The sequence below is a fragment of the Hyla sarda genome, chromosome 2, assembly GCF_029499605.1.
Source record: "Hyla sarda isolate aHylSar1 chromosome 2, aHylSar1.hap1, whole genome shotgun sequence".
NCBI classification, from domain to species: Eukaryota; Metazoa; Chordata; class Amphibia; order Anura; family Hylidae; genus Hyla; species Hyla sarda.
In genome coordinates, this window is record NC_079190.1 from 244170819 (window position 1) to 244196524 (window position 25706).

At 43.4% G+C, this 25706-nt stretch overlaps 2 protein-coding genes across 8 annotated transcripts in view; one reads left to right on the forward strand and one right to left on the reverse strand.

Moving 5' to 3' along the window:
* Window positions 1-20760, reverse strand: part of SYAP1 (synapse associated protein 1) — a 46548-nt gene extending 25788 nt beyond the window's left edge. The window contains exons 1-4 of the mRNA XM_056556807.1: window positions 20410-20760; window positions 18035-18153; window positions 10487-10553; window positions 7087-7160 (exon numbers count right to left, since the gene is read on the reverse strand). Coding sequence (XP_056412782.1) covers window positions 7087-7160; window positions 10487-10553; window positions 18035-18153; window positions 20410-20620 — 471 coding nt within the window. The 5' untranslated portion in view covers window positions 20621-20760. The remainder of the gene's footprint in view (window positions 1-7086; window positions 7161-10486; window positions 10554-18034; window positions 18154-20409) is intronic.
* TXLNG (taxilin gamma) overlaps window positions 19641-25706 on the forward strand; it is a 105008-nt gene continuing 98942 nt past the window's right edge. For 2 of the 7 annotated variants that reach the window (XM_056556796.1, XM_056556804.1), the window contains exons 1-2: window positions 20913-20937; window positions 25181-25230. In XM_056556796.1, coding sequence (XP_056412771.1) covers window positions 20928-20937; window positions 25181-25230 — 60 coding nt within the window. In that variant the 5' untranslated portion in view covers window positions 20913-20927. Of the gene's footprint in view, window positions 19718-20136; window positions 20154-20884; window positions 20938-25180; window positions 25231-25706 lie in introns of those variants that run through there. The other 5 variants (XM_056556802.1, XM_056556797.1, XM_056556800.1 and 2 more) reach the window with 4 other exon arrangements.

The window sequence follows — 25706 nt, forward strand, 5'->3', positions numbered from 1 at the left end:
TACCCAAAACACCAATGACTTATCTAAAAGCTGTTTAGATGCTAAACAGCACATATTCAACAGCTCTCCTCCTTTCAGCTATGCTGTGACTTGAATAGGCTGACACTGTGCTGGGGGATGATTTACAGTGAAAACAGCATGTAGTGGGGAGAAGAGGGTTAATGAGCTATAGTTGTAAGGTGCTATAAGAGCAGAAAGCAGCAAAGATGATAACATCACAAAACAGCCCTGGTCTAAGCAGTGAACTGCTGCTAATAATGATAAAGATTAATGGGAGGGGGAAGAGAGGATTACATTCAAGAGGCAGCTCAGTGTACATAGTAAGAACACAGGTATTTATACATGGACATCTGCCCAGAACTTTATAGGTGGTATAAGATAAGAGGAATACCTTGACTTATATTTAAGGCATAGTGTAGACCAGTGGCTCTGTCTAGTGCATAACTCTAAGCGTTCTGTCTTGGACCTTTGCTCTCTGCTGCTAGAGACAAAATTCCCTTAACAAACAGTTTGTAAAGAAGTGGCCAAGATGATAGAGCTATTTTGGAAATTAAAGGACAACTGCAGTGTAAAACACTTATCCCCTATCCACAGGATAGGGGATAAGTGTTTGATCGCAGGGTGTCCCACCTAAACGGGCCCCCGGTATTAGGGCTCATTGTGAGAGGTCGACAGTTACGCCCCCTCTCCATACAGTTCTATGGGAGAGGCGGGGAGGCACAAATGCTGCCTCCCCGCCTCTCCCATAGAGTTACATGGAGGAGGCATGTGGGCCCCCACGTCATACAGCCACGACCCCGTGCAGGAGAGGTCCCAACGTATCCTGTATTTTCCACTGCAGATGTCCTTTAAGGAGTCACTTTTGGGAGGGAAGTTGTTTTAAATAAACAGTGACCATTTAAGTTTGGCCACAATACATACTCTGATCTTTGAATCCATGTATTTTATTTTGTATCTATCTATCTCTGTGTACTTTTATTCTTATTTTTGTTAAGGCTTTCAAATAGTCAATGATTTAGATAATATAGAGACACTAGTACTGTACTACAGTCTATGACAAAAATAATGCAAAACATAAATCATTTCCACAGAAACTATTTACTATAACAGACAGAATGAGTCATATAGAAAGACAATTATCCTAATATACATTTTACCAGCAATGTATTAAGGATTCATAGATTATGGCCCTCATTTACTATCACCAAACCGACAGCATTTGTCGGGTTTATGTTGTCGCACATTGTCTGCACCACTAATTCCCGAACCACCCGACTAGGCTTGCTGAAAAGCCTAAAACGGGGCGTTCCCCGACAAAAACCTTACTTTGACACATATTTACCAATTTTCCCGACCACATTACTCGGGTTTTATGTTTTTTAACCGACAGCTGCAAGCTGTTGCAAAAAATGTGTTCAAGTTTGTGCAAACTATTTTCCAACCAGGGTGCCTCCAGTTGTTGCAAAACTACACCTCTCAGCATGCCCAAACCGGCAAAGGCTGTCCGGGCATGCTGGGAGTAGTAGTTTCAAAACAGCTGGAGGCACCCTGCTTGAAAAACACTGAGCATAGTGAGCAGGGAGAAAAAAATAAAACATTAAAATTTTGCTCACCTAGTCCCGGTCGTGCAGATTCGTCTCCGTGTGCTCTGGAGTTTACTCTCTTCTTAGTACAGTAGGGCCTTTTCCGCCAATCACTGGCCGCAGTGGTGACATGTGTCAAGCCAGTGATTGGCTGATGGGGAAAGGTCTTGTTCTGCAGTAATACACTCGGTTTCTGGGTCCTGCAGGAAGATTTGAAATCAGCCTGGGAAACCCAGTGTATTACTGCAGTACAAGAATACAAGAATGTGACAGGAGAGGAGGGGGGGGTGTAATGTGACAGGAGGGGGGGGGGGGGGTTGGTAATGTGCTTTCTGTTTGCTGGAGCCATAATCTCCAGCAAACAGAAAGCAGTTCTTTTCTCCCTCTCACGCGCTTCTGAATGGAATGAATTCTGACCGGAATCTTGTCAGAATCCGAGAGGGATTCTGCTGCGACACTATAACTCGTATGCGACATTGTGCGACACTCACATGCGACACATTAGTAAATATGTGTGAAAAGCCCTAGCTATCAGTGGAAAAAAAGAAAAAAATACAACCCGGAAAACTTAGTAAATGAGGGCCTATGTGTTGGAACTTTCTAGAAAGCCAAACAAAAAATAGAACAGTCTGATCAATTTCTGAACCATACAAGGTCCTGTAGCTTAACCCCTTAATTAAGGACCGAGCATTTTCCGATTTTGCACTTTAATTTTTTCCTCCTTACATTTTAAAAATCATAACCCTTTCAATTTTGCAAAATCGATATGAGGGCTTATTTTGTTGCGCCACCAATTCTACTTTGTAATTGCAGTCATTTTACCCAAAAATCTACGGCGAAACCATCAAAAAAAACAAACAATAATCATAATAATAATTCACTGTACGACAAAATTGAAAAAAGAAAGCAATTTTTGTAAATTTTGTGGGCTTCCTTTTGTACGCAGTATATTTTTCGGTAAAAAAAATGACACCTCACTATTCTATAGTTCCATACAAATGGATACCCTACTTATAATAGGTTTGATTTTGTCTTACTTCTGGAAAAAATCATAACTACATGCACGAAAATTTATACATTTAAACATTTTCATCTTTGGACACATATAACTTTTTTTTTACGTGTACAGGGCGGTATGAAGAAGTTTTTAGCGGTACCATTTTTGTATTGATCTGACTTTTTGATCGCTTTTTATAAATTTTTTCTTGATATAAAAAGTGACCAAAAATACACTATTTTGGACTTTTGAATTTTTTTTGCGCGTACACCATTGACAGTGCGGTTTAACCCCTTAAGGACCCAGCCATTTTACACCTTAGGACCCGGCCATTTTTTGAACATCTGACCACTGTCACTTTAAACATTAATAACTCTGGAATGCTTTTAGTTATCATTCTGATTCCTAGTTTTTTCATGACATATTCTACTTTAACATAGTGGTAAAATTTTGTGGTAACTTGCATCCTTTCTTGGTGAAAAATCCCAAAATTTGATGAAAAATTAGAAAATTTAGCATTTTTCTAACTTTGAAGCTCTCTGCTTGTAAGGAAAATGGATATTCCAAATAATTATATTTTTTAATTCACATATACAATATGTCTACTTTATGTTTGCATCATAAAATTGACATGTTTTTACTTTTGGAAGACACCAGAGGGCTTCAAAGTTCAGCAGCAATTTTCCAATTTTTCGCAAAATTTCCAAAATCACAATTTTTCAGGGACCAGTTCAGGTTTGCAGTGGATTTGAAGGGTCTTCATCTTAGAAATACCCCACAAATGACCCCATTATAAAAACTGCACCACCCAAAGTATTCAAAATTACATTCAGTCAGCATTTTAACCCTTTAGGTGTTTCACAGGAATAGCAGCAAAGTGTAGGAGAAAATTCCCAATCTTCATTTTTTACACTCGCATGTTCTTGTAGACCAAATTTTTGAATTTTTACAAGGGGTAAAAGGAGAAAATGGATTGTTATTTTTGTAGCCCAATTTCTCTCGAGTAAGCACATACCTCATATGTCTATGTAAAGTGTTCGGCGGGCGCAGTAGAGGGCTCAGAAGCAAAGGAGCGACAAGGGGATTTTGAGTGTACGTTTTTCTGAAATGGTTTTTGGGGGGCATGTTGCATTTAGGAAGCCCCTATGGTGCCAGAACAGCAAAACCCCTCCACATGGCATACCATTTTGGAAACTAGACCCCTTGAGGAACGTAACAAGGAATAAAGCGAGCCTTAATACCCCACAGGTGTTTCACGACTTTTGCATATGTAAAAAAATATATAATTTTTTTCACTAAAATGTGTGTTTCCCCCCAAATTTCACATTTTTGCAAGGGTTGACCTGAGGTGCACTACGGGCGAACTACAATGCTCAGAAGAGAAGGAGTCATATTTGGCTTTTTGAGAGCAAATTTTGCTTGGGGGCATGTCGCATTTAGGAAGCCCCTATGGTGCCAGGACAGCAAAATAACCCCCACATGGCATACCATTTTGGAAACTAGACCCCTTGAGGAACGTAACAAGGGGTACAGTGAGAATGTACAACCCACTGGTGTCTGTCAGATCTTTGAAACAGTGGGCTGTACAAAATGTTTTATTTGCACAGCCCACTGTTCCAAAGATCTGTCAGACACCAGTGGGGTGTAAATTCTCACTGCACCCCTCATTACATTCCGTGAGGGGTGTAGTTTCCGAAATGGGGTCACATGTGGGTTTTTTTTTTTTTGCGTTTGTCAAAACCGCTGTAACAATCAGCCACCCCTGTGCAAATCCCCTCAAATGTACATGGTGCACTCTCCCTTCTGGGCCTTGTTGTGCGCCCCCCAGAGCACTTTGCGCCCGCATATGGGGTATCTCCGTACTCGGGAGAAATTGTGTTACAAATTTTGGGGGTCTTTTTTCCCTTTTACCTCTTGTCAAAATGAAAAGTATAAGGCAACACCAGCATGTTAGTGTAAAAAATTTATTTTTTTACACTAACATGCTGGTGTAGACCCCAACTTCACCTTTTCATAAGGGGTGAAAGGAGAAAAAGCCCCCCAAAATTTGTTAGGCAATTTCTCCCGAGTACGGCGATACCCCATATGTGACCCTAAACTGTTGCCTTGAAATACGACAGGGCTCCGAAGTGAGAGCGCCATGCGCATTTGAGGCCTGAATTAGGGACTTGCATAGGGGTGGACATAGGGGTATTCTACGCCAGTAATTCCCAAACAGGGTGCCTCCAGCTGTTGCAAAACTCCCAGCATGCTTGGACAGTCAACGGCTGTCCGGCAATACTGGGAGTTGTTGTTTTGCAACAGCTGGAGGCTCCATTTTGGAAACAGTGGCGTACCAGACGTTTTTCATTTTTATTGGGGAGGGGAGGGGGGCTGTGTAGGGGTATGTGTATATGTAGTGTTTTTTTACTTTTTATTTTATTTTGTGTTAGTGTAGTGTAGTGTTTTTAGGGTACAGTCACACGGGCGGGGGATTACAGCGAGTTTCCGCTGCCGCGCAAAATTTGCTGCATCGCAAACTTGCAGCCTGATAATCACTGTAAGCCCCCTGCCCATGTGAATGTATCCTGTACATTCACAGAAGGGGGACCTCCAGCTGTTGCAAAACTACAACTCCCAGCATGCACAGTCTATCAGTGCATGCTGGTAGTTATAGTTTTGCAACAGCTGGAGGCACACGGGTTGGGAAACACTGAGTTAGGAAACAGACAATGTTTCCCAACCAGTGTGCCTCCAGTTGTTGCAAAACCACAACTCCCAGCATTCTCAGGCATGCTGGGAGTAGTAGTTCGGCAACATATTTAGAGCCAGATGTTGCCGAACTACAACTCCCAGCATGCTTGTAGTTGTAGTTTTGCAACATCTGGAGGACTACAGTTTGCAGACCACTAATACAGTGGTTCCCAATCTGTGCCCTTCCAGATGTTGCAAAACTACAACTCCCAGTATGCCAAAACTGTCAAGGCATGCTTGGAGTTGTAGTTCTGCAACATCTGAAGGGCCAGATGTTATACAGAACTACAACTCCCAGTATGCCTGGACAGTAAGGGCATGCTGAGGATGTGTAGTTTTGCAACATCTGGAAGGGCACAGTGGTCTCCAAACTGTGGACCTCCAGATGTTGCAAAACTGCAACTCCCAGCATGCCCAGACGCCAAGGGCTGTCTGGGCATGCTGGGAGTTGTAGTATACAGGGTCCCATTACAGCAATGCATGTCGCTTTACGGCGACGTGCATTGCTGTAAAGGGCTTGACCGCAGCTGAAGATCCACTCACCTGTCGCCGCCGTCTTCATCGCAGGGATCCGGGTCTTTAGGGACGGGGCCGGTCCCCAGCACTCCCCTGTCCCCCGCCGCATCCTCCGGTCTTCCTCCCGTCCTCTCCGGACTTTCAGGGGCCGGGCAGGGCGGGAGGAAGTAACCGCCCCCCCTCCTGCGATTGGTCGGTTAACTAACCGACGGATCGCAGGGGATCGGAGGAGGTGGCAGGCTTGCCACCTCGCTCCTATGCTTCAGCATGGTCCTGGCTGTCTGTGACAGCCGGGATCATGCAAAATTACCGGGCGGTCGGGTCCCAGAGACCCGATCAGCCCGGTATCGCCGCAGATCGCAAGGGCGATTTCCCTTGCGATTTGCGGCGATCGCCGACATCCGCTCCCGATCTCTGCCCGGCGCGCGGCAGGGACCGGAAACCGCCAGGGCGTAAGTTTACACCCTGGGTCCTTAAGTACCATGGCGCCGGGGCGTAAAATTACGCCCTGGGTCCTGAACAGGTTAATTAACAATATATTTTTATAGTTCAGACATTTGGCGATACCACATATGTTCATTTTTATCACGGTTACATATTTTTTATATGGAATTTGGGAAAAGACGGGTGATTTAAACTTTTATTAATGAAGGGGTTAATGGTTTGTTTGTTTTTAAACTTTTTATTCAACTTTTTTAAACACTTTTAGGAATCATCAGATTCCTCATACAGATTAATGTGGTTCCATAGAACCACATTGATCTGTGTGCTCAATTGATAAAGCCTGGTCCTGCCGGGCTTTATCATTCACAGCGCAGCAGCCGGCATAGGACGAGAGGTAAGCCCTCCGGCTACCTCAGCAGTGGATCGCCCCCCCCGCCCGTCCCACTGGACCAGCAGGGATGGTTTAGACACCGCTGTCAACTTTGGCAGCGGCAATCTAAAAGGGTAAATAGCCGGCCGCGGCAATCGCCGAATTTGGAGCCTGCGTCATACAACGGTTGCCGTCTCAGGACGAGCTGGCTCGTCCTTTGACGGCAACCGGTTAAAAACATTACTATACATGCCTTCATTTTATAAAGGGAATAGGCCAGATTTATCAACCTGTCGGAGGAAAAAAAAAAAACACTGGTTGAGCTCTGGTTGGTTACTATGGATAAAGCAGACAGTTTTTTCCTTAGATTGATAAATCTGGGCCATTGTGAATTTAGTGATAAGAAGACTGAACTACTATAAGTGTTACAAGACAATTCTTACCGCTGACAGGGCCAAGATTTGCTGTTGAATAGTTTCCTCCTCACTATAGCCAACCCATGGAGGAACCGCAGTGTCTATTAAAAGAGAATAAAACAGATCATTTGCTTGCTGTTTTACAGCACTAGGTGTAATTTAATATATTAAGAAACAAAAAAAAAATTATTTGTATGGAATGGAGTAAAAACTGTGACAATCCTTAAATTTTTGGGATTTAATTTCAGCAGTAAACACGTGATGTTACTTTATTTGTTACAACTATAACAATTTTTATATAGCTTGTTATGTTTTATTGCTTTTACAAACTGAAATTAAAAAAAATAAAAAAACTTTCAAAAAATTGCTTTACATAGTCAAATTTTAACACCCATAACGTTTATATTTTTGTGTGTATGGAGCTGCCTGAGAACTTGTTTTTCAAGGGTTGAGATGTAGTTTTTTATCGGCATCATTTAGGAGCACATATGACTTTTTGAGCAATTTTTTTTGTCAGTAAAGTGTTTTATGTGGTTAACAATAATAGTATAAATTTGTCAATCTGCATTCGTTAATGTGAGAATCTTGTTATAGCGCAGGAGTTGCTGTGCAAAATAATATCTTGTATTGTATTGTGGGAAAATAGACACCATATAACTTAATACCTTTCATTAAAATCCATGCACATGATGTGATGAGTTTGTCCTTGAAGGACCTGCTATGACGACAGAGCAGGTGGGGCCGAGCTGTCATGACGACAGAGCAGGTGGGGCCGAGCTGTCATGACGACAGAGCAGGTGGGGCCGAGCTGTCATGACAACAGAGCAGGTGGGGCCGAGCTGTCATGACGACAGAGCAGGTGGGGCCGAGCTGTCATGACGACAGAGCAGGTGGGGCCGAGCTGTCATGACGACAGAGCAGGTGGGGCCGAGCTGTCATGACGACAGAGCAGGTGGGGCCGAGCTGTCATGACGACAGAGCAGGTGGGGCCGAGCTGTCATGACGACAGCAGGCGGGGCTGAGCTGTGATGACGACAGCAGGCGGGGCCGAGCTGTGATGATGACAGCAGGCGGCGCTGAGCTGTGATGATGACAGCAGGCGGGGCTGAGCTGTGATGATGACAGCAGGCGGGGCTGAGCTGTGATGATAACAGAGTAGGTGGGGCTGAGCTGTGATAATGAGATTGTGGCTGAAGGACCTGTGATGATGACATAGAGTAGGTGGGGCTGAGCTGTGATGAGATTGTCGCTGTTGGATATGTGATGATGACATAGAGTAGGTGGGGCTGAGCTGTGACAGGGTGCATTCACACCACGTTTTTGCAATACAGTTCCCAAAAAACGGATTCCTCAAAACATGTGTACAAATTTTAACCCATATACGGTTGAAAACCGTATACTGTTTGAAAAATGATGTCCGGTTGCATCCGTTTTTTAAGAAAAAAAACGTATACATTTTTAACTTTTCACTCCATTTTGAATAAAGTTTCACTTGTTTGATTGAAATTCCAAGACAAGAAACTGTGCAAAGTCAAAAACCGTATGGTGAAAACTGGATGGAACCGTACGCACATACAGTTCTGTACGGTTCGCATTGACTCCCATGTTAAAAAAAAAAAAACGTATACGGTTTAATACAGTTTTTCACCCGCACCATAAAACGTGGTAAACTACGTTTTTGGGTACGGGTAAAAAAAATGGACAAAACCATATAAGGTGCAAAACGGACTAAACCGCATGATGCGTTTGACATACGGTTGACAATGTTAAGTCAATGCATACTGTTTTCTATACAGTTCCATATGGTTTTTAACTTGAAACCGTATACGGGAACTGTATAGCAAAAACGTGGTGTGCATGCACCCATAGTGAAATTGTGGCTGTAGGACCTGTGATGATGATGTGGAGTAGATGGGGCTGAGCTGTGACAATGAGATTGTGGCTGAAGGACCTGTGATGATGACAGAGTAGGTGGGGCTGAGCTGTGACAATGAGATTGTGGCTGTACGACCTGTAATGATGACATAGAGTAGGTGGGGCTGAGCTGTAATAATGAAATTGTGGCTGTAGGACCTGTGATGATGATGTTGAGTAGATGCGGCTGAGCTGTGATGAGATTGTGGCTGAAGGACCCGTGATGATGACATAGAGTAGGTGGGGCTGAGCTGTGATAGTGAGATTGTTGCTGAAGGACCTGTGATGATGACATACAGTAGGTGGGGCTGAGCTGTGATGAGATTGTGGCTGAAGGACCTGTGATGATGACATAGAGTAGGTGGGGCTGAGCTGTGATAGTGAGATTGTTGCTGAAGGACCTGTGATGATGACATACAGTAGGTGGGGCTGTATGAAGTTTTCTACAAAAGGGCAGTATTATAGGTTGCGGTTCACTGCTCTTTATCAGTCCCTGTAAACAGTTTATTTATGTGTTACTGACATTAACACATGAATTAACTTTGTGCTTGTACTGCTATAGAGCTGTGATTTGCAACCTGCGGCTCTGCAGTTCGTGCAGAGCTACATATCCTAGTATGTCCTGGCCGCCAAAGGCTGTACTATAGTGGTACTTGCACTTTGTGTTACTGCCCCTTATGCATTGCTGGTAGTTGTCATTTCCTTCTAGGAGTTGTCCTGCTGCAGCAGCTACAGAGCCACAAAACATGCTGGGAGTTTTGGGTAAGTTTTCATTCAGATTCTTGGCCAAGTACTTCCTAAATTTTTGGTTTTGGCCCAAAATTTTAGTTTCAGTGCACCCCTAGTACACTGTGTTTTGGGGAGTGCACAATATGAAACATTTTTTAAATAATATGAGGATCTAGTGGTGTAGTGTAATACATTATCTTCAGCAACCTATAGACAAAAACATTTTTCTTTTTCCTTAGTTTTGTCTGTTGGAATAATTCTAACAAAACTATATTTGAATCTGCTGAGCTTCTCCTGGTCTATTTTTCTGATTTGGACATTATGGATCAGGGCAGGTTAGTGTTTTTAACTATAACAAAAATCTGTAGAAAAAAAAAACAGTAGTATATATTAGGGAGTTGAACAAGTGTAAAATAATAAACCTTTACAAGCAGACACATGGTGGTGAGAAACTAAAGCTTAGAACAAAACAATATATGTAGTCCACTGGACAGGATTGCCTAGTACTGAACTTACACTTTAACAATGTGCAAACAGTAAAACAATACAATACAGTACAAGTAAACAGGATACACATAGAGAATCAAACAGGAAGAACAGGACAGGCATGGTAACTTGCCATTCAGTACAATACTAACAAACACACGTCAGGAATGGAGATCTGTAATATGTATGTATGTGCTTGTAGGAAAACAAAATCTGCTTGTCAGAGCCATATCAAAGCTATGGATCGGTGCCTCTGTAAAATAAATCACTCAGCACGGCTATGGAAAACAATACAGACCTGTCTTTTTACTTGATTTCTCCTGTACAAACTTTTCCTGTTCTTTTTGGAACTCACCAATGATGGTCTGGTAATAGAAAGAAAAGAAATTCCTTAGTAAATGGTATTTGTCAATGTACTGTACTTCTTACAGTCAGCTGCACATTTCAATATTAATGGGAGTCACAACACAGAGGTGAACCACTCAACATGGCCACTACCACCTGCGTTTTACAATGAGTGTTGACCCCCAATCCCCAAATCAACTGTACAGTAAGAAAATGCCATGTTCATGTTTTCAGACATTTTATTCAGGACTAGTACAGCTTACAAAAATTTTTTTTTTTTTTTTTTAACCCCTTCCCGCTATTGGACGTATGCATACGTCCAGGCGAATTACACGTTCGCGCAAATGGACGTATGCATACGTCCAAGCGATCTCCTGCTCTGCCGCGGGCAGCGCAGGAGATCGCGGGTGGGACTCAGCTGTCAATCACAGCCGGTGTCCCACCGCAGCTGCCGGGGCCGCGATCGCGCCGGTCCCGGCAGCATTAACCCCATAGATGCCGTGATCAGTCTGATCACGGCATCTATGGTGTTTGCAGGGGGAGCACTCTCCCCCTGCCCATCAATCGCGGCGCCGCGATAAAATAAGGGGGATCGGGGGTGTCCAAGACACCCTCGATCCCCCTTGAAGAGATAGGAGTGAGGTGGCAGGGTTGCCACCCCTCCTATCCCTGCTATTGATCGGCGGAGCGGCCGACCAATAGCAGACTGGGGGCGGGGGGGTTAAAGTTCGGGGGGAACCGTGTAGTAGCGGCGGCGGCGATCACTTACCCGGCGGCGGCGGCTGTGATCACGGCGGCGGTGGAGGTGAGTATGGCGCCGCGTGTCCATAGTCTGTTGCCTAGCAACATCTGCAGGGCGACAGTTTAGAGAGTGGTCTCTAAACTGTCGCCCTCCAGATGTTGCAAAACTACAACTCCCACCATGCCTTGACAGCTGTTTGCTGTGTTGGCATGCTGGGAGTTGTAGTTTTGCAAGATTTAGAGGGGTTCAGGCTGGAGATCACTGACAGTGGTCTCTAAACTGTAGCCCTCCAGATATTACAAAACTACAACCTCCAGCATGCTCAGACAGCAGTTTGCTGTCTTAGCATGCTGAGATTTGTAGTTTTGCAACATCTGGAGGGCCACAGTTTAGAGACCACTGTCAGTGATCTCCAGCCTGAACCCCTCTAAATCTTGCAAAACTACAACTCCCAGCATTCAGGAACAGCAAATGGCTGTCTCGGCATGCTGGGAGTTGTACTTGCGTGCATCCAGCTGTTGCATAACTACATCTCCCAGCATTCTCTTTGGCAATCAGTACATGCTGAGAGTTGTAGTTCTGCCACAGCTGGAGGCACACTGGTTGGGAAATACCGAGTTAGGTAATAGGTTCTATTACCTAACTCAGTATTTTCCAACCAGTGTGCCTCCAGCTGTTGCAAAACTACAACTCCCAGCATGCACGTTCTGTCAGTGCATGCTGGGAGTTGTAGTTTTGCCCCCCCCCCCCCCCTCCCATGTGAATGTACAGGTTACATTCACACTGGCGGCGGATTACAGTGAATTCCCTGCTTCAGGTTTGAGCTGCAGCAGCCGCAGCTCAAACTCCTAGCGGGAGACTCAGTGTAATCCGCCGTCAGTGTGAATGTAACCTAAAAACACTACACTACGCTAACACAAAATAAAGAGTAAAACACTACATATACACACGTACACTGCCCCCCCCACACCACCACCCCTTCCCCCCCCAATAAAAATGAAAAACGTATCCTACAGCAGTGTTTCCAAAACGGAGCCTCCAGCTGTTGTAAAACAAAAACTCCCAGCATTTCCGGACAGCCATTGACTGTCCAAGCATGCTGGGAGTTTAGCAACAGCTGGAGGCACCCTGTTTGAGAATCACTGGTGTAAAATACCCCTATGTCCACCCCTATGCAAATCCCTAATTTAGGCCTCAAATGTGCATGGCGCTCTCACTTTGGAGCCCTGGCGTATTTCAAGGCAACAGTTTAGGGCCACATATGGGGTATCGCCGTACTCGGGAGAAATTGCCTAACAAATTTTGGGGGGGCTTTTTCTCCTTTTACCCCTTATGAAAAGGTAAAGTTGGGGTCTGCACCAGCATGTTAGTGTAAAAATAAACATTTTTGTACACTAACATACTGGTGTTGCCCCATACTTTAAAATTTCACAAGCGGTAAAAGAAAAAAAGCCTCCAAAATTTGTAACGCATTTTCTCCCGACTACGGAGATACCCCATATGTGGGCGCAAAGTGTTCTGGGGACGCACAACAAGGCTCAGAAGGGAGAGCGCACCATGTAAATTTGAGGTCTAAATTGGTGATTTACACAGGGGTGGCTGATTTTACAACGGTTCTGACATAAGTGCAAAACAATAAATACCCACATATGACCCCATTTTGGAAACTACACCCCTCACGGAATGTAATAAGGGGTACAGTGAGCATTTACGCCCCACAGGTGTCTGACAGATCTTTGAAACAGGGGTCTGTGAAAATGAAAAATAAAATTTTTAATTTACACAGCCCACTGTTCCAAAGATCCGTCAAATGCCAGTGGGGTGTAAATTCTCCCTGCACCCCTTATTACCTTCCGTGAGGGGTGTAGTTTTAAAAATGGGGTCACATGTGGGGGGTCCACTGTTCTGGCACCACGGGGGGCTTTGGAAATGCACATGGCCAAATTCTCTCTCCAAAAGCTCAATGATGCTCCTTCTCTTCTGAGCATTGTAGTTCGCCCCCAGTGCACTTCACGTCCACTTATTGGGTATTTCCATACTCAGAAGAGATGGGGTTACAAATTTTGGGGGGTATTTTCTGCTATTATCCCTTGTAAAAATGTAAAATTTGGGGGAAAACAAGCATTTTAGTGTAAAAAAAATATATATTTTTTTACATATGCAAAAGTCGTGAAACACCTGTGGGGTATTAAGGTTCACTTTACCCCTTGTTACGTTCCCCAAGGGGTCTAGTTTCCAAAATGGTATGCCATGTGTTTTATTTTTTCTGTCCTGGCACCATAGGTGCTTCCTAAATGCGGCATGCCCCCAGAGCAAAATTTGCTTCCAAAAAGCCAAATGTGACTCCTTCTCTTCTGAGACCTGTAGTGCGCCAGCAGAGCACTTTTCATCCCCATATTGGGTGTCTTCTGAATCGGGAGAAATTGGGCTTCAAATGTTGGGGGGTATTTTCTGCTATTACCTTTTTTAAAAATGTTAAATTTTTGCTAAACCAAGCATTTTTGGTAAAAAAAAAATTATTTTTTTTACATATGCAAAAGTCGTGAAACACCTGTGGGGTATTAAGGTTCACTTTATCCCTTGTTACGTTCCTCAAGGAGTCTAGTTTCCAAAATGGTATGCCATGTCGTTTTTTTTTTTGCTGTCCTGGCACCATAGGGGCTTCCTAAATGCGACATGCCCCCCCCCCGAGCAAAATTTGCTCTCAAAAAGCCAAATATGACTCCTTCTCTTCTGAGCATTGTAGTTCGCCCGTAATGCACTTCAGGTCAACTTATGGGGTACCTCCATACTCAGAAGAGATGGGGTTACAAATTTTGGGGGGTATTTTCTGCTATTAACCCTTGCAAAAATGTGAAATTTGGGGGGAAACACACATTTTAGTGAAAATTTTTTTTTTTTTTTTTACATATGCAAAAGTCATGAAACACCTGTGGGGTATTAAGGCTCACTTAATTCCTTTTTACGTTCCTCAAGGGGTCTAGTTTCCAAAATGGTATGCCATGTTTTTTTTATTTGCTGTTTTGGCACCATAGGGGCTTCCTAAATGCAACATGCCCCCAAAAAAACATTTCAAAAAAACGTACTCTCCAAAATCCCCTTGTCGCTCCTTCGCTTCTGAGCCCTCTACTGCGCCCGCCGAACAATTAACATAGACATATGAGGTATGTGCTTACTCGAGAGAAATTGGGCTACAAATTCAAGTATAAATTTTATCCTTTTACCCCTTGTAAAAATTCAAAAATTGGGTCTACAAGAACATGCAAGTGTAAAAAATGAAGATTTTGAATTTTCTCCTTCACTTTGCTGCTTTTCCTGTGAAACACCTAAAGGGTTAAAACACTTACTGAATGTCATTTTGAATACTTTGGGGGGTGCAGTTTTTGTAATGGGGTCATTTATGGGGTATTTCTAATATGAAGACCCTTCAAATCCACTTCAAACCTGAACTGGTCCATGAAAAATAGCGAGTTTGAAAATTTTGTGAAAAATTGTTAAATTGCTGCTGAACTTTGAAGCCCTCTGGTGTCTTCCAAAAGTAAAAACATGTCAATTTTATGATGAAAATATAAAGTAGACATATTGTATATGTGAATCCAAAAAAAATAATATTTGAAATATCCATTTTCCTTACAAACAGAGAGCTTCAAAGTTAGAAAAATGCAAAATTTTCAATTTTTTCATCAAATTTTGGGATTTTTCACCAAGAAAGGATGCAAGTTACCACAAAAATTTACCACTATGTTAAAGTAGAATATGTCACGAAAAAACAATCTCGGAATCAGATTGATAAGTAAAAGCATTCCAGAGTTATTAATGTTTAAAGTGACAGTGGTCAGATGTGCAAAAAAGGGCTGCGTCCTAGAGGTGAAAATGGGCTGTGTCCTTAAGGGGTTAAATATACGGATGCTGGAGATGCTTTTGTCGCCTTCATTTCTACCACATCCAAATGGACAAGTCTTAATCCACCTTGTTTACACCATATCATCCAAAGTACACACTGAACATGTACGTAGGCTATAATACCTCCGGATGAAGTGCCTTCATCTTTGGAAACAGCCAATGGCCTTAAAGGGGTTATCCACCATAATAAGGTGATTTTAGTACGTACCTGGCAGGCAGTAATGGACATGCTTAGGAAGGATCTGCGCTTGTCTTGGGACTAAATGGCTATGTTGTGAGATTACCATAACACTGTGGCTAGCTTTTTGTGAACTGGTATTTCCTGTTTGACTTTTCTTTTTTTGACTACAAATCCCACAATCCCATCTTCCTCCCTCCAACACATCAGCCATCCCATCCATTGAAACATAAACGAGCTACATCCATTCAAATCAGTGTGGTTTTCAATCAGGGTGCCTCCAGCTGTTACAGATTCATCTCTCTCCCACCAAGCCATCCCTCCATCCATTGACAGGCTCCCTGTCATCAGCTGACTAGTGAGTCAGGTCTCGGCCACATTGCAAGCTGGGAAAAATCTGAGACAACAGTCATTTTTATGCTGTTAAAAATAAATATTGGAGTGAAAATCACATAAGAATTGTGAGAAAACTGTCACATACAGGTACAGACACTATATTATGAACTTCACTAACTTTACAGCCCCTGTAGCATAGTCAAACAACAAAAAAATCCTGGAATACCCCTTTAAGTGACTTTTGTAAGTTATTACCTCCCAGAAGTGGTCGAGGGATAATCAAGCAAACAGAATCATGGGTGCCCAATGCTAACTGGTGTATGTTGGAATATTGTGTACGGACGGATGCATGTGCCTTAATTAACTTGGAAAGAGATGCCACCAGGATGCACTATGGGAAGACAACAAGCTGGTAGGACAGAGCGATGCTCTACACAATGTTCTGTTAGAAAACCTTGGGTCCTGAAATTCATGTGGATGTTACTTTGACATATACTGCCTACCCAAACACTGCACAAACTATGGACACCCCGTTTATGGCAATGGTACTTCCTGATGGCAGTACCCTCTAACAGCAGGATAACGTGTCCTGTAACAATGCAAAAAAATGTTCAGGAATGTTTGAGGAATATGACAGAGTTCAAGATGCTGACTTGGCTCCCAAATTCCCCAGGTCTGTGTGATAAGCATTTGTAGGATGTGGAGGAAAAGCAAGTCTGATCCATGGAGGCTCCACTTTACAGGACATAAAGAGGCACTGCCACCAACATGAAATATTGATATGTTGCAGATATAGCAATTCTAAGATCTCTAATGTGTCTTTTAAAAATAGTGTTTTTCACCTTATACTTTGTCGTAATAATTCTGGCCACTAGATGTCCCTGTACAGGCTAATTTTACCTTTGTCCCTGCAGTAGGCACTGAGAGACACAGAGCCAGGAAGTGAAATCTGACACAACTTGCTCAGGGACACACCCCCTGTTAGGAAGAGGAATGCAGGGGAAGTGAGCAGCACAACAATGCTGCTATCTGGTCAACACAGTTAAAAGTGACAGGAACATGATCCTTATTACAGTGCCAGTAACATTCTTGGGGTTTTTTGTTTTATTTTTCTTGATGACAGCTACACTTTTCTTCTGCTAAACAGGTGTGGCTACAAAGGCAGTGCTGATAAGATCTGAAGTCCAGATGATAAACAACATTCCCTAAATAAAACAGATCTGATGTCATCTGGAAAAGTGCCAGATCCTGAGTTTCTGTGATAATGTTGTATGACTGATCTTCATAGCAGGAACAGAGATCACAAATGACAACTGTTAGGCTCAGTTTACAAATGGGCACTCGTGGTTTTATCTGTGGCTCAATAAAAGTATTAAAAGGACTGCAAATAATGTTCCTTCACACAGAGAATCAAACCACATGTCAAAGAGAGGGTGTGTGGGGTGAACATGCCCAAAAAGGTGCCCAAAACATAACTTAAAGAGTAGCTCTCCCCATCTGTATTTATTTCTGTCCCTACCTATTGCTAATCTACCTAACCCCCTCCCTGCCTTTTAAAAATGTTTTCTACCTTATAAATGTCTCATCTTCTGCTCGTCTGTCTAGCTCTGGCGGAAGCCGACTTCCGCCCTCACCTCATCTATGCTGCGCTCCTTTCGGGAGCACGCATTGATGAGCGGCCAATAGCACAGCAGGCTGCTCCGGGGTCTCCTCCTCCCTGTTTAGCAGTGTAGTGTTATCCAGGGAAGAGGAGTATAGGAGCATCGCCCACCTGCCGTGCTCCTCCTCCCTGTTTAGCAGTGTAGTGTTATCCAGGGAAGAGGAGTATAGGAGCATCGCCCACCTGCCGTGCTCACCGCCGAGACCCAGGATCGAAATAAAGTACGGGTAAGGGAAATAAGACCTCACTTACCCGTACAGGACATGTACAGTCCTGGAGCATCAGCGCAGCACTGAGATTCAGTGCTGCGCTGCCTCCAGACTGTACATGCCGGGGGCAGGCAGCCAATGAGGCAGTTGCGAGGCCAGGCAGCCAGCCAATAAGCGCAGCCCCGGCATTCAAAGCACTCGCTCCCACCTGTCTGATTGACAGGCAGGGAGCGAGCGCAGGTTGACTGAATTAGGACCGATTGCCCGGCCGGCATCGGTCCTAATTCAGTCATGACGTCAAGGCAGGCTGCAGCCGGCCACTAGGAGGGAGACCCCTAATGGGCGGTTTTCTATTATAAAATTCACCATTTTAATAAAAAAAATAATGAATCTCTATTAGAGATATGTTGTAGTACATAAGTACTAGAACATATTAAAAAAAAATGGTTGGTGACAGAGGCCATTTAACAAACCTTATCAATGATGCCATCAATGTTTCCTTCTTCAACAGACTTCTTGATAGTATGAGCAGTTTCAGTTACCGAGTCGGAGATCTTTTTTGTCGCGACTGAAGCCATGTTCAAGAGATAACCTGCGACAAAATAGGATACTTTATGAACAAAAGAAAAACCTGCAGTGCAGACAATGCTGTATTGGGCTGTGTCCATCCGTTTCTTTTCTTGTTTTACAACACATGACAAGTGGAGCATAAATGGACACAAACACAGTCAGCCATCAAATACATTTTTCCATCGATTGCCCACTTTATACTAAAATGAATAACAGGACTTTAATAGTAAAGTTATGTCACCAACATCCATCCATGTCTACTTGGCGTGCCTTAACTTTAGAATAGAAGCCTTGGTGTCCTGTCCTTAGCATTGTTCCTGCAATCCAGACTATAAAACGGCCAAGCATGTGAAATACACGTACGCCAGCATTCTTCATAGGCACATACAGGTGCAGTAAAGGATGCAGAGGTAGGTGCATGGTCACATGTTCAGTCATCTTAAGGATGGTATTGCCATATACAATGCCAAGAAGGATGGAACATCAAGGGAATGGGGGCTTCTCATATCTCAAGTAGATGGCTTAAATTTACTATTAAAGAACAATTAATATTTTAGGATAAGGTGTCCTGTGTCCCTTTAAAGAGAAACTGACGGCAGGATTACCCCTGAAGCTCTCAGAAAGCTGTTTCCCGTCCCATGGGTCCAGCTCTCCCCTCCCCAGTTATCAATATGCATAAAATCTTTACTCACACATCAGCTAGAAGGGGTTAGGGGCGAAGGACCAAGGGGGTGGGAAACTGCTTCCTAAAAGTGCACGTCCCTACCTCTGTTGGACAGAACCAAAAATTAGTATATCAGTAACAAGGAGGATATCTCGAGAATGGCTGAACGCCTCCATTGCACAGACCTAGAATTACCTGAATGCACTGAAAATGGGTAAAAAGCATTTTAAAGCAGATCATTCCCACTTGTACCTGTATATTCAGATAAGTGTGGGGTGACCCCGCTGTCAGTTTCCCTTTTCTGAGAGGGTCAGCAAGAATCATGGATCTACAATCTAGTGATGTGGGAAACGTTCATCTCAGGGGAAGACAAAGCGGGATAGATTTCTCAAAATTGGTGCTGAAGAGAAGTGGATCAACCAATCCCATCACAGCTTCCATTTATAAGGGTATGTTCACACTACGGATATGTAGATTATTCTCCTCTCGCGGAAATTCAGCCTGGAAGCCGGCAATAGGACCGCGCGGCACTGTGCAGTCACCATTGACGGCTATGCAGTGCTCGCTGACTTCCGCGCAAAGAACGAACATGTTCTTTCTTTGCGCTGAACAATTTCAGCGCTGAAATTCCGCAGTGTGAACGGGTCTTGCGGAAAACCCATTTACACTGATGCTAACGTTCCTGGGCCCAGATTTATCAAACTGTGTGAGAGAGAAAGTGGAGAGATTTTTCCACAGCAACCAATCACAGCTCAGTTGACGAGCTGTGGTAAAGTGAAAGCTGAGTTGTGATTGGTTGCTGTGGGGAAATCACTCCACTTTTTCTCTCACACAGTTTGATAAATCTGGGCCACTGTGCGGAATTTCCCTTGCGGAATTCCACAGTGTGAACATACCCTAAAGGGGTAGAAGAGTATAACTGGTAGGTCCCCACCAATCCCACAGGAAAAGTGTACCCATGGAGGTGCATGGCCGGTGCTTCATTTAGGCTCTATGGAGCTCAGCACAATGTTTGGAAGTCAAGTAGAGAATAAATTGAGCACTAGGCATGTCCTTATTTGGGGACAACAAATTTCCTCAGCTCTGGTGGTGATAGGGTCCTTTGGAGATGGGAATAATCATTTGTACTGTGAGCTGGAAGCGGACCCATCATTATACAGGGGTAGGATGTCCGTACACAATAGGGGGCAGCTTGATTTTTTTTTTTTTTATTCGCCAGACAACTTAGCGGTTGGGGTCCTGAAGATCTCCCCTTATAAGAATGCTGTGGGATATCCTCACCATATGCCAAAATCTAATCATAGGTGACTGGACAGGATGCCAGCACAACCGCTTTACTGCAGGGGGCGCTGTGTAAGGTTAGTGACTAGATATAATAATAATGTGGGCATTCTCAGGATCCATTTGACCTCCTAGCTGAGGGCACACACTAAGGCAGCGTTTCCCAACCAAGGTGCCTCCAGCTGTTACAAAACTACAACTCCCAGCATGACCGGACAGCCGCTGGGAGTTGTAGTTTTGCAACAGCTGGAGGCACCTTGGTTGGGAAACGCTGCACTAAGGGATCACTTGCACTCCATCAGTCAGTGACAGGAGACAGCACAGGGCACTTACTGCCGAAGCCTTTGGCCTGTCTGAGTAACACATCTTCCTCCTCCTCTGGAGACTTCTCTTCGGGTTCCGCGGGCCCTTTGGTCTCCTCCCCCTGCTCAGTTACTGCGGATCCCTCTTCCCCTGTACTCTGGATCTGCTGACCCTTCTCTTCCGCAGACGGTGAGTCTGGTTCTGGGTCCAGGCCCAACCAGCTGCCCAGACCGCGAAACATGCTGCCGACGATGCCCGGTCACAATCCCCCAGGTGCTGACACGGCACAGTTTCCGACGAACACCTTCTTGTTGTTTTGCCGTTACGCCGTCAAAACTTCCTCGTTCTACCGTCTACGTCACCAGCAGCCGGTCCAGCCAATAGCGGCCGTTGTTGTCCTCACGTGATCTTGTCTGAGCCATCCACAGTTCTTCTCAGCCAACCGGCAGACTTCTGGCCTAGTCCCGCCCATCTCCGCTCTCTCCGGCTGGTCAGTCACGTGCGCCTTGTTCTACAGCGCAGTGTTGTGCGCCTGCGCAGATGAAAGGATGCTGTCATGTGAGAGATTGCTAAGTTGTTTACATGAAGTGGATAATATTTATGTTATGCGTTCGGGTGCATTCACACCACGTTTTTGCAATATAGTTCCCGTATCAGGTTTTTGATGAAAAACGGATTCCACAAAACCTGACTAAACTGTATCCAAACGTGTATACAAATTTCAACCCGTATACAGTTAAAAACCGTATACGGTTTGAAAAATGATGTCCGGTTGCATCCATTTTTAAGAAAAAACGTATACGTTTCTAACTTTTCACCACATTTTGAATAACGTTTCACTTGTTTGAAATTCTAAGAAAAAAAACTGCAAAGTCAAAAAACGTATGGTGAAAACCGGATGGAACCGTACGCACATATGGTTCTGTACGGTTCCCATTGACTCCCATGTTTAAAAAAACATATACGGTTTAATACAGTTTTTCACCCGGACCAAAAACCGTGGTAGAGTACGGTTTTGGGTATGGGAAAACGTATACGGGAACTGTATTGCAAAAACGTGGTGTGAATGCACCCTTAAAGGCTGCGTTCATATCACGATTTCCCATTACAAAATCCCATTAAAGTCTATGGGATTTTTTTTATTATCCGTTATGATGCGTTATAGCCTGTCATGAATAACGGACGTTAGTTGTGACAGAAGAAAAAATGGCACATGCACAAATTTTTCTTATGTTACAAGAGGTTAAACGACGGGTTAATTAACAGCCGTTATTTTTAACATTGAAGTCTATGGCAAACGGATGAGCCTGTATGTCATCCGTTTGCACCTGGTTTATAATATCCGTTATTACTTCTGAGCATGCTCAGAAGAGGTGACATCAGCAGACTCCTGCAGTGCTGAGGGACTACTACTACTACAGACTTGTTTCCATGATGGGAGTAGTAATTCCCTGGCTGCGGGAGTTTGCCGATGGCTGGGAAGGTAACATAAGTGTTTGTACTACCACCCCCATCATGGAACATACTCTGTTCCATGATAGGGGTTGTAGTACAGGTGTTAAGGGATTGATCGCACTGGGCCTCACTTCTGAGACCTGATGCGATTAGAAGTTATTAAGCAGGTGAGTGGGCGGCATGCTCCACTCCCCTGCGATGTATGATGTATTTACTTTCATTTTTCAAATTCCCTGCCGGGAGTCCTGAATGGCCGCTACTGAGGAGCCATTCAGGGCTCCTGGTGGGGTTTTCTAATTGAAGCGCTGCGGTGGGGAAAGATAGATAGCACTTGACACCAGATGCACTAGTGTAGAATAGTTTTCATTCATAGCGCTGTGAAGGCATATGATTATTGAAGCGCTGTGGGGGCCAGACATATGGATATATGTCTGACCCCTGCAGTGCATCAATATACAGATGCCGCTGCAGCTCTATAAATGACAAGTAATCTTTCAGCAGCGCATTGCACCGTCCAGATGCGCTGCTGAAGAATACTTTTCATTCATAGCGCTGCGGGAGGCTTATGATAGCGCTGCGGGGGGAACATATATATATGCACGCTGCGGGGGGGAACATATATAAATGCACTGCAGGGGCAAGATGTATAGAAGTGCTGTGGTGGCCAGATATATTTTCACCCCCCCCCCCCAGCGATTCTATATATCTTTCCCCACTGTAGTGCTTCGATTTGAAAACCCTGCCAGGAGCCCTGAATGGCTCCTCTGTACCGGCCATTCAGGGCTCCCGGCGGGGAATTTAAAAATGAAAGAAAATACATCGTACATTGCAGGGAAGTGGAGCATGCTGCCCGCTCCTCTGTTTAATAACTTCTAATTGCATCGGGTCTCAGAAGTGAGACCCGGTGCGATCAATCCCTCAGCCCCTGTACTACAACCCCCATCATGGAACAGAGTCTGTGCCATGATGGGGGTTGTAGTACAAACCCTAATGTAGCCTCCGCAGCCGGGGAACTACTACTCCCATCATGAAAACAAGTCTGTTCCATGATGGGAGTAGTAGTAGTCCTGGCTGTGGGAGTCTGTAGGCAGAGGTGTTAAAACGGCCATACAGGAGGGATGTTATAAAGGGGCTTATTATGACGGACATTATTCAGCCGTTATCACCTGTTATTTAATCCGTTATTATACATCTATTTTTACACTGAAAATGGATATTTAATAACGGGTGAATGCTCATAGTGTGAAAGGAGCCTAAGAAAACCCTTTAAAACGGCCGTTAAACGGCCTTTACAAAATCCCATTCAAGTCTATGGGATTTTCTGATTATCCGTTATCACCCAAATGGACGTTATTTGTGACGGGAGAAAATTAGTGCATGTAACGTTTTTTCTCCGCTTACAAATGATGTCCGTTATTCATAACGTTCTATAACGGGTGATAACGGATAATCAAAAAATCCCATAGACTTAATTGGGATTTTGTAACGGCGGTTTAACAGCCATTTTTAAGGGTTTTCTTAACAGGACATTATAATGGGTCTTTAAAACAGAGCAACATATAGTGTGAAAGGAGCCTTTAAGACTTTATACAAACTCAAGCTAACAGAATTGAGGAAATGTATCAAAACTTGCACAGAGGAGTGCTCGCTTCGGCAGCACATATACTAATTTGGAACGATACCGAGAAGATTAGACAGTCCCAAAGAAAGTGTCGGCCCCACACCACGTGCGTACAGAGATTTATGTGGTTACTGCTCAACAGCTGAGGTATACTTGCGTTTTATAGCTTCATTGGTGCTCGCGTCCAAAGTTCAGTATATGCAATACCATTAGCAGAAGAATAGAAGACGCGCCACTCAAGACGTTGCTTTTCTTTTTCTGCTTTATTGGCCTCTAGCCGGGCAAATTACAACTAAATTCCTTGGGGAAACAAATCCCCTCAGGGATAACCCTGACTAGAGGCACCCAAAATAATGTTTAAAACTTAACTTTTATTTTTGCCAAATAATAATGAATTGGTGCTCTGTGGCCACAAGGTGGCAGTGACATTTTAAAATGACAGCACTGTGTATATGTCTTCTGATATTTGTGAATAACTCTATGTAGTGTGCATAGATTCAGTAGCTGATTATATTTAATATAGCTAGCTGGCTTAAGAAAGCCAGTGTATTCACTTTTTTTGTGACTATGCATTCAGCATTTGTGCATCTAACTGGCTGTCTTCAGTTCTATTCAGCCAGCTAACTAAACAGCATATACTATGTTATTTCTGACACATATCCCACAGTGCTGAGCTAAAATTATATCCCTCCTTTCTGACGTTTCGCCATTGACTGGCTTTTTCAAAGCGCGAGGCTGGGATGCGGACATGGTGCTTATTTATAGATACGTGGCTGATTGCTTAATTGCTCAGCGTCTTTCGCATCCAACCGGCGTTCGAGCAACTCGAGTGATGTCATCTACTGTGTGTCCATTGGTGCATCTGACATCTATTATGCACCAATGGGAGCGCTTCCTTGGCGCATGTCGTTGGACTTAGAAGTCAGAATAGGTATGTTTGCATGTATGCGCGTGCCTCTTATTCTGCGCACGCGCTATGCGTGTTTGTTGTTGTGTCTGCGCATGCGCATTATTCTGCATATTGGACTTGGAATCAGAATAGGTGTATTGACATATATGCGCATGCGTGTTATTTCGCGCATGCGTTATGTGTATTTATGATTGCGCATTTGTGCGTGCGCTGTGTACTATGTATGTAACTTATCGGGTGACTATTAGTTTGCACTGCGCATGATTACAAACTGTTTGCGCATGTCTTTGGACTTAGATTCCAACTCAATACTGCCACATTATCTGCACATGTTTTTGAACTTTCCCAGTTTTTATGACGTCTCAGTGACCATAATATCCCCACAGCATCTATTGGATATGGGAATTCGAGCATTTCAGATCTTCAGGTTTGTATAAAACTTGATACTTCCTATTTAGTTACTTAAAGAAGCAAATATTCCTTATGTCAGGACTTGCCTGCTATCAGACCAAGGTTACAAATGTAGATTTTGGATTTATATGGATCCCGAACTATAGGTATTTCATCCTTAAGATTGTATATAAGGTGTTAACCTATGTATCCATTTTATGTATTGTTCTTCTTCTATAATCAATGTATCTCACATGAATCTATACATGCAAATTTCTTGCATGTACCTTATATCTCATGATTCCTACCCAGGAATCTCAATGTCGAATTGTTCTTATATGAATTATCATAATCTTAACATGTATTAAATCGTTCTTTTACCGTATTACATTATAGTTCATTCTCATTAATTCTTGTGTTACTAGGTACTTTTAACCTGTGTGTCTCCATTCGACACTTCCATCTCTATTTTAAGGTAAGTACTATTGTTGTATATTTTCTGTTCCTTGTATGCTAATAGGTAATTTTGATCTGTGTGTCTCCACATCTATCCCTATTTAGAGGTAAGTACTACTTTTGTATGTTTTTTTTAATAATATAAAAAGCTCTTGTCAATTGATGCTATAGTTTTTTTTAAATTATTTTCTAGACTTATTTTCTAGTTGAATTGGTATACTTTTAAGCCAAATATTCCTCTGACAGTAATTTGCCACTGCCTATCTTTTGAAATTATCTATAATTATTTGAATTTAATTTATTATTCCAAAAATGCTGAATACAAAAAGTCTTCATTTAATCCCTTAGGCCTTTTACTTTTTAATCGGTAAATCCATCAAGTCTCTTCTTTCAGTAGTATTTTGTCTATGTCTCCTTTCCTTTCACCAATCTTCATCCTTCTTATACCCCCCCAGAATTTGATAGAGTATTTTAATTTGGTATGTTTCTTATTCA